Below are 9,758 nucleotides of genomic sequence, written 5' to 3' on the forward strand. Positions count from 1 at the left end.
GAATTAATTTCATGCTTTTCAGCTACCATTTTGATACACAGGAGCCCCAAGGCATTATGTTTTTATAGATTTAGTGAATGGGTATTAGTATTGTGGTAAACTGCAAAGAGCAGAGGTAAATATTGGATAAAAGTAGAAATCAGCTTCTGATCTTTCTGAGAAAGAGAGATATTTTACCAAGTTCCAGCTATGCTGCCTCAACTACTACAAAAATTATAGTGTATTCTGCATTGGTCCTCTAAAGATTTTTTTATATCAAACTTGGCAGAGTGATAGCTCAAGCGGAGTTGGGGTTTGGATGCCATTTCATTCTCTTAGCCATCCTATGTTTGTCTTCATGATTAGCATCCTCTAAGAACACCAAAATTAATTTACATTTTTATATTTAGTTAATTTTCTTTCTTATGTCCTAGGTAGGGCAATGAAATTCTGCTAGAAAATTATGCTTAGACGGTTACTAAGATATATTCTAACATATTTCAGGGTTCAGAGCTATCAAGTAAGAGTCAGTTAATTATCCCACGTGACATTATTAGTGGAATAATGGCAGCCCTTATAATTAATATCTTACTGAGATGGAGAGAAGATTTTGTTGTTCTGAAAATGCACTCTGACTACCCAGAGACTGCCTGGTATATTCTGAAAACAAAATTACTCACTAGTTATTCAGGACAAAATGACCACATAAGAGGAATTTAAAAAAAAAAAAAATTGTATCATTACCTTTTTCTGCCTTTGTACCAGAATTCACCGAGAGAGTTAAGAAACAAGAATTTTTAAAGCTGAATGGAAAAGGAGCAAAAAGGGATAAGGAAATATAAATAACAGATCTCTGAAGTCTGGAAAGGTGTTATGTATTGGAAAATGAAAGGTCTTTGATGAGATGTTGACATAAAAAGGTACTTCTGAGACCTCTGCACTCAGACATGCTGTTAAAGAGGCAGCATGCCCAGCCCTGGTGGACAGGGAGCAGCTGGAATCCCTTGGCAGCAGTCTCCTGGCAGAAGGCAGGGGATGCTGGTGAGAATGGGGGATGTGCCCACTGCAGCTGCCATGGACCTGGCAATCCAACCCTCAGTGTGGACAGCATGTTGAAGATTTTATCAGCAAACATATGGAGTTCATGCAAGATGAAATTTTAAAAATCAGTCAGAAAATGTGGGGTGGCTTATTTATTTTAGAAGGCTATTCTTAAAAAAAATATTTTTCTGCTCCTGTGAGAGAGATTCCCTGACAGTGCAACATAAAGCTGAGAATAAATTCGGCTTTATGCAAAAAGTGTTATCAGATGTACAGAATAATTACACATAAAATTGCCACTGTAATTGCCACAAGTCAGCTGGGGGAGGGAGCAAACTAGATTCTAGACAGAAAAGCCACCTCAACTTCGCAAGACTCAAGACGATAGTATCATTTTAATTGAGACAGACTGAGGTGTTAGGCAAACATGTTAATTGCAGCAATTGAAATTCAGGGCTCAGTCTGACAAAGCACTGAGTGCGTCCACTCCCTGCAGTCAAAAGGAAGCACCTTGGAGGTTTGGGCTTTTGCCAGAACTAGAGGGTTAATTTTGAGTCAACAATTCCAGTTTCCAGACTGTTCCAGACTATGCAGGAGTGGCAGCAGCAATGTGAGCTGAGTGTAAGCAACAGGATCCATGGACTGGGTTCCCAGAGCCCAAGTAGAGGGAGAGAGAAGGTGTCTCCAGAGCCCCGTAGCCTGGGTGCCGTAGACAGGCAGGAAAGTGGCCCAAAAGCCTATTCCCAGGGAGTTGAACATTAAATCTGGTGCTGTTTCCTGACAGGGACGCAGGAATGTTACATCTGCCCAGGAGTCATTTGGAGTATAGTTTACATGGCACTGCTGCCACCATGCACCTTTTCTGTAATATTGTGGCCCAGTTACTCTCAGGAGCAGGATCAATACTCCCTTGTACTTGAAAAAGCATAAATACATATCTTTTTCCATAGTTTTGTAGCCGTGGACTGGATGTAGGGTTCCTATACTCTCAAAGCCAGGACTAAATTGAATAAAAACAAGAACAGCATCCACAGCACAGAGGTCAAATGGAAACTGGTTAAGAGGAATATCCCTTATCCACACAGTGCAGGCACATCAAAACATGGGTTCAAGTTCAATTCATCAAAACACAGGCTCAAGTTCAATTCATCAAAACACAGGTTCAACCTAAAGTCTTTCATTGCCCATGAGGGGCAGTGAGGTCTGGTGCCTTTGTGCAATCCCAGCCCACAGCTTCCCAGCTCCATGCAGGCGCAAAGAGCTCTGCAGCTCCTGTCTCCGGAGATGGCAAAGATTGAGGTAGAGGTGGTGAAGGTTGGAAAATATAACTGGCCTAAAATTTTAGGCAACTGGGGGACAAGGGAAAAATGAGACACACAGAAATTAGACCACTGCTTTGATTAAAACAGATCCTGAGAGAAACTGGACATTTCAGATTTGAAATAGGTGGTGGCAAAGAATGCATCTAATTGAATGCTTTTCACCTAGTGAAAGTTAGTTCTTCTGAAAGAACTAACTCAAGGGAGAAATAATACTTAGACGATCATTTAAAAAAAAAATCTCTTCTTTGACTATGGCAAGGATTTTCCAGCAGCTGCTTTCAGTGGCACCTGGTGCAGCTTTTTGACTTGAGCCTGTTGCAGACCTTGCTGGGGAGCAGGCAGAGTGTGTGTGATTCCCCTTTCCATTTCAGCATGCCCCTCTGTAACTTCCCCCATGGCACCCCCTGTAAAATGTCTCCTTGCCCTGCAGGTTTCGCCAGCGGCGCAGCAGATGCAGCCCACGCAGACGGTACAGCCACCACAGCCGACTGGAGGTCGCCGGAGGAGGGTGGTGGATGAAGACCCAGATGAGAGGAGGCGGAAATTTCTGGAAAGGAACCGAGCTGCTGCCACGCGCTGCAGACAGAAGAGGAAGGTCTGGGTGATGTCACTGGAAAAGAAAGCAGAAGAGCTCACCCAGACAAACATGCAGCTTCAGGTGCGAGCCACTGTCTGCGCCCCTGAGGACACAGAGGGGCTCTTTGTGCCTGACTGACGGTGCCTTTGGGGCTGCCCCCGCACAGCCAGCTCCTAGTGGGAGCTCAAGTACAATCAGTCTGTTAATCAAGATGTGTGTGCTTCAATTAAAGAAATACTTACATTTTGGCGGGATAAGCCAGGAAAAAGCTGTCTTGGGATTTAGAAGCCTTCACTAGATGGAGTTGTATTTATTTTTTTTCCTTGTCACTGTTTTTTGTGGAGATTTTTTTTGAAGTGCCATTAAAATATCTGTAAAAAATTTCTTCAGAGCAGGGCATGTAGTTAAACCCTCGTTCAAAGCCTGTGAGAGAGAAGAACAAATAGATCAGTCTATCAGTGAGGAAAACTGGATAGATGGAAATACCATGAATATGATAATAAAAGCCTTTCTTACAGTGCTGTCCTTCTTATGGTAGGCACAGTACTTCTGCTTCATGCTTCATGTGTGCTGCCAAGGGCAGAAAACCATTTGTAGAATGTCACTCCTCCAAAACATTCTCCCACAAAACTCAGAGGTGTGAGCAGCACCGAGACACTGGCTGCAGCTGAGCTGTAGGTGACAGCAGTCCTGTCCCTGAGCACGGCAACATGGCCTTTGCCCCCACGGGTCTGCTCCCTGGCCTCATGCAGAGAGCCCCAGTATTTCCCAATTAGACTGAAACATTGCCTTAAGTGTCTCTGGTGCTGTGAAGTTAGTTCATTTGTCAGACTGCCTTCAGAGGTTACAAAATGATGTCACTGACAAATGTTAAAATAAACCCGGCACACAAGCTCCTGAATGCCTTTTTTGCTCAGTTCATTCAAAGTTATAGAGCACGTTTTATGCTCTTGGGAAGAAGCTTTGTGGAATAGCGTGGTTTAAGCTTTGTTGCTAACCAAAGTCTCTCTTTCCTTTCTAGAACGAGGTTTCCATGCTGAAAAATGAGGTAGCACAGCTGAAACAGTTATTGTTAACACATAAAGACTGTCCGATAACAGCTATGCAGAAAGAATCACAAGGATATCTAAGTAAGTAGCTGGTATGTTTGCGCTGTCTCCACACTCCTCACAGGAAAGCAAACCTTCCAATTCTTCCCTCCAGAACCCTTTCTTGGTCATGTTATCACTTGAACCTGTCTTCTCAAACATCATCCGAGCCATCCAATCTCCTGCCCTTATTTATCCAGCCCCGCTCAAAACCAAAAAAGCCCCGGTTTGCATCCCACACAGCAGAGCTAGTCTTCCCCACCCCTCCTTTCGGCAAGGAGATGCACACGGATGGACGCTCACTCCCCTGTGGAGGATCCTGCTTGAACTCACAGCTCCAAACCTGCAAGAGTCCTCCTGGGCACGGCGCTGCCAGAACCTTAAAATAACTCTCAAAAGGAAAGTTAAAAAGGAAAACATTACAGTCCCCTCCAGCGAAAATGGTACTGTGCTCTGACAGTGGCACAGACCAGGCCTGGCGCAGGTTTTCAAGGTTTGTTAACTCTTTTTTAACTCTCATCTTTCTTTCTATTTTTTTTTTCCCAAAAACTTCTCAGCTAACAGAGACATTTAATCAATTCTTTCTAGTTGACGCATTTTGTGAGTAGTAATTTAGCAACAAATTCTCTGTTTCGTTCTAGAACAGTTCAGAAGTGCTTCAGGGCTTGCTAGATTGTGACATTGTCTTAAAATAGACTCCATTTCTGTCTCCTCTGCATCACTATGCATCTGTCTCTTTAACAGTACTCAAAGAAAAAAAACACATAATTGCATTACATGCCTATCAGCTGTTGCTTGAATTATATTTTCTGTGCTGCAGCGCACTGCACTCTAATTTTGATTCCTGCTGGAACAAATAAAGCATTTAAGCATCCCAACTGATTTTAAAGACCTTAAGATATCAGACTTTTTATCCCAACATTAGTTTCAGTTATTAAGGCCTTGGACTTTTTTCAAGACTCAACTCCTGAAGTCAGGTTGATATCAGAGAAGCTAGCTTGAAAAAAAAAAAAAAGGAAACTAAAACAATCTTAAGACAGAGGGTGTTGGCTAACTGTAATTATATTTTGAAATCCTGGGCCTTGTGCATGCTTCAGGTAATCAATATTTCCAAGAGGAACTCAGCCTAGGTTTTTTGCTCGGATGGAAAAATGAATGTGTGTTGTCTCTGTGCCCTCATTCCCTTCCCAGGTCCCGAGAGCAGTCCTCCTGCAAGCCCGGTCCCAGCTTGCTCCCAGCAGCAAGTCATCCAGCACAACACCATAACGACCTCCTCCTCCGTCAGCGACGTCGTGGGAAGCTCCACTCTCACCCAGCTTGCCAGCCACAGAACAGACATCAACCCCATCCTTTAAAAGTGGTTGATCAGAAACTGCTGGGGGAGTGTGGTACCGTATCAAAGCGTCCTCTCTGCTAAGGACATTTGCAACCGTAACTCAAGCCTGGAAGATTCCTCAGTTCTTGAAAGACTCTGGCTATTCATTTTTATAGTTATTAAAATGTCTTTTATACTTAGTTACATGAAAGGGAGTTACGCAATTAATATTCTATCAGCTTGAGAAATGCTTTGGTGCTTTCTCCATTTTTTTGGTACCAGTTACTTGTTTATAAACCTAACTGTTTCTGTACATAGTCATGTTTCCTTCTCACCAGTCTAGCCTGCAGCCTCAGAAATACAAAGTTGTGTTAAACTGCAGCTTGTTAGCCAATGTGAGGCATGAAAAGTACTAAACAGAGTCAAACATAGGTAACTAGGAGTAATTAGGCTATAAATATAGACCGAGGGCATCTGCTGACAGCATAATAAAAAAGAGTTAGCATTGTGCTATCAGCAGACCGCGTCTCACATTCAGAGCCTCTTTCAGAGCAGTTATATAGGATGTGGCTTCAGGACAAAATCAAGCCCAAATAGCATGCTCTTTTGTCTAGCCCTCCCCCTTCTCCTCTTTCCCCTACCCTGGCCTTTTTTCCTCCAGTTATTCTCACACCTTCCTTTTCCCTTCCCTTTTCATTTTCCAGCTGTTTTTTTCCTTGGCTTTTTTTTTTTTCATTCCAAGGCTTTCTTGCTTCCCTCTTTTTCTCAAAGAATGGTAATGAACAAGAAAACTTCAAGCCCACCTAAAAACTGTCGGCACGGCTGCTGCTTTCACTAGCTCTTCACCCGCAGTTGGGCTGCGCCAAGCATTTGGCTTTTGAAAACTACAAATGCTCCTGATTTAGTGTTTTTAATAAATAGGGAAAGGTGAAAACAGCAAAGCTGCAGGTGAAGCAGAATGGTGAACCAGCTGTGTTGATGCTAGCAGCCCTGTAAGCTTCTGTGATGCAGTAGAGGCATAGCGAGCAGCACCTGAGAGTCACAGCAATTTTTTGCACTGCCAGTGATTAATGCAGAAAAATCCATGTAGTATATAATAATTCGGAAAAGTTCTGTTCCCTAACCTGGTTACGTTGTTCTAGCAACGAAAGCTAAGCACCTCAGGCTTCATGGGCTATAAATGAGAAATAAATCAGTGTAATGGTTCTGACCAGTTGGAAAAATGCCATTTTTAATTCCCAGGGAAAGACCTGGTCTCTGCAGGCATCCCTTTAAACTTTCACGGACTGATCCCAAGCTGGCAGATAGTGTAGCTTCACTGACTTTAATGGCACTTAACAGCCGCTTACCACGGGTAAGGAATTGTTCTTTAGGACGCTAAATAATTTTTAGGAGGCACGCAGCGGCTAAAAAATGCTGCAAGAATGCCAAGTCCCACACTTGGGATAAAATACAGTCCTGCAGAGAGGGTCTGGAAAAGAGCCTTATGCTACAATTAAGGTTTTTGTTTGGACTCTGAGCCTGCCCCTCAGCACAACTGATTTGCATCCCCGAGTGGTCCCAGTGATTGATAGGAAAATCAGACAGAGATGATGCCAGTTAATTATGCTGCCGTGCTGTAGACTGGGACCTGATTTTGCTCTCAAATCTGTCAGAGGCAAAACCTCCTGCTGCTCACCCAGGGAGCAAGCTCCAAGCTGGTGAAAAATGTTCAAACATTTTGAGCTACATGTTCAAGAGCAAAATTCACATTAATCCCAGCAAATCCTCTAGCCCTGAACACACTTTGTTCTGAAGCAAAACTCTCTTCCTCAAAGACTGTGTCTTTGGTCTTTGGAGAAGTCATGAGTTTTTAAAGGGTGAGTCTTCTCCATGCAGGAGGGAGAGTGAAACAACTGAAGTGTGAGGAGGTTCTGTAAGGAGCAGGGCCTATCTGGAAGAGAAAGCAAATTTCTGAGCATCAGTCATTGCTGAATTAGTTCTTATCTTGGTGACTAACTTTTTATCAGTATCCTTTTCTTTAACAGCTTGCTTTCCATTTATGCAAATACATTCAAAAGAAGAAGATTTTTAATGTACAGTGTAAATCTTGACTTGATTATATAGTCTAAGAACCAAAAAAAAAATTATGAAAAAATACAAATGTAAAGGATTTTCTATTATATTTTAGACAAACATATACTTTTAAAGTGTTTTAAATACTGAAACTATAATTTTTTTTAATCTCCAGTTGTAATGGCTAAATGGTTTTGCTTCATCATGGCTCCCAAGAGAACTTTTTTCAAATATGCAGTCGAGAGAAATGTTCCAGCTGAGTATCCACTATGTGAAAAACCTAAATAAGCATTTCCCCCACATCTGAATTTCATCATTCACCATCTAAAAGGAAATGCCATTGCAGGGTTAATTTAAAAAACTTTACCTCTATATGGGTAGCACTTAAATACATTAAAAAATAAAAATCAAAGTTGTTGGTAATGTTAGAATACCCAGTTGAGCTACACTGCACTAGAATTACGGTTTAGCTTCATTTTATTCAGTCTCCTCAATTAAAATATTTAGCTGTTAAAATGAAAGCCTCTACATTAAAAAGGGGGGAAAAAAAGGAAAAAAATACAAAAACCTTGCTTAAGTTTTGTTAAATTCAGCAACTTGACAGTTTGACTGATGTGTATTATATATAGCTCAATTATTTCTTTTTTTAATGCTAACTAGGCAAGCCAACCACACATGTTGGGCTAAATGTGTAATTACAATGAAATGTCTCCTCTCTATACTATTGGCCTTTAGGTATAATCCTTGCTAGTGATGTGGAAATAAGTAAAGGATTAAAAGCTATTTGCTATTGCTTCTTGTAACTCTGCCGCAGGTTCACAGGCCAAGACAACATGCAGCATATTTATATCGGCTCTATCATTGGGAAAAGGACCAACCATACCAGGCACCTTATATTATTCATCAGATTTGCTTCCACATTAAAATGGTCTTGTTTTCCAGGGGAGTGATCCTGCAGCCTTTCCTCAAGCTGCTGGTCCAACCAGGCACTGGAGGCTGCCTGAGCAAGGGCTGCGGGAGAAGCTCCAGCCCTGTCTCCAGGATGTCCCTCTGCCATGTGGTCAGTGGCAGCAGCCTCTTCCTAAGCACCTCACTCTAAATGTGTTTCCTGGGCTCTTTCCATCAAGGAGGAATCCTACTTTTCCACAAGCTGCTTCTGGAGACTGCTCCACTTTCCTCTCGCCCGACCAGTCCAGCCTGTTGCCAGGCTCACTAGGCTCTGTGCCCTATCCCACTGCCAGTGAAGGACAACTCTGACCACTTCCATCATCCAGTCCCAAGAGCACTTGCAGGATGGTGAGCCTTGGCCAGTGCCTTGTTCAGGAGGAGGTGTTACCATACCATAGACAGCATCTCGTGGGTCTGACCTTGGAAGTAGGTTGGAAATCTCAGCCATGGAGAACTGCAATATTTTGATCAGAAAGAAATGATGCTGCAATCAGCTCTGGCACCCCCAGCGCCCCTTCCCCAAGTCAATTTATGCAAGCCATATTCATAACGCTGCCTGTGGGAGACAAGTAGTTTGTGTGCTATCGTGTTGTGTTTTATAAGGACAACAATGATGATGATGATGATTTATGGAGAATTTCATGCTGTTGGGAGTTAATTCCTGCTATGAAGCTAAATTCTGCTGCCCATATTCTGAATAGTGGAAAGTCAATGGTTCAGTGCCTCAGTGCGTGTGGATTTAGTGTTAATGACTCAGTCCTGTTAACTAACAAGCCAGCTGTAACTGTTGTTAAATGCCCAACTTTTGAGGATTCATATTTTTTTAAGCAACAATATTTAGTGTTGAAAACTAGCCTTTTAGTTTAGGCAAAATGTGCTTTTTAGCAGCTAATACCTTTTTTAAAAAAAAAGCGTATAGAGTGAATTTATGAAAATTCATGAGGACCAAAGCAATTTTAAAACAGGAATCTATTAATTTAGTATTCACATAGAATTTTATAAAGTATTTATTAATAAATGTTATTTTAACACATTCCATTTGAACAGTATTCTTGTACAGAATCTGTTTGTTGTTTTTTTTTTAAGTTACAATATTAGTTTTGCAATAAACTACTCTAGGTGTGTGTGCATCTTAATCTTTCAGGGTCTCAAGCAGAAGTCATCCATCTAAGATGGAACAGTTTGCTGAGGTCAGTTGTACAGAAATTCCTAGAATTAAATGTTTTCCTTAAAGCAGCATCTGCTTTTTTTTTTGTTTGTTTTGTTTTGGTAACAATGAAACAAATTATAAACCTTCAGTTGTTTCCTTTGTATTGCAAAATGTGCTTTCTCATTTTAGAAAGCATGAGTCAACGTATAACTGGAAAGCCTGTCTCTTTTTTTCTGCTTTTTTTTTAGGGCTGATTTTATACATCACCACAGAAGATCTAACC

At 41.7% G+C, this 9,758-nt stretch overlaps 1 protein-coding gene across 2 annotated transcripts in view; it reads left to right on the forward strand.

Moving 5' to 3' along the window:
- Positions 1-5,455, forward strand: part of CREB5 (cAMP responsive element binding protein 5) — a 211,778-nt gene extending 206,323 nt beyond the window's left edge. For both annotated transcript variants that reach the window (XM_054274014.1, XM_054274015.1), the window contains 3 exons: positions 2,773-3,000; positions 3,941-4,049; positions 5,199-5,455. In XM_054274014.1, coding sequence (XP_054129989.1) covers positions 2,773-3,000; positions 3,941-4,049; positions 5,199-5,362 — 501 coding nt within the window. In that variant the 3' untranslated portion in view covers positions 5,363-5,455. The remainder of the gene's footprint in view (positions 1-2,772; positions 3,001-3,940; positions 4,050-5,198) is intronic.
- Positions 5,456-9,758: the final 4,303 nt, after the last annotated feature.

The sequence above is a fragment of the Melozone crissalis genome, unplaced genomic scaffold (genome assembly GCF_028551555.1).
Source record: "Melozone crissalis strain CALT ecotype California unplaced genomic scaffold, PUWL_Pcris_2 ptg000016l_1, whole genome shotgun sequence".
In the NCBI taxonomy this organism is placed as follows: Eukaryota; Metazoa; Chordata; class Aves; order Passeriformes; family Passerellidae; genus Melozone; species Melozone crissalis.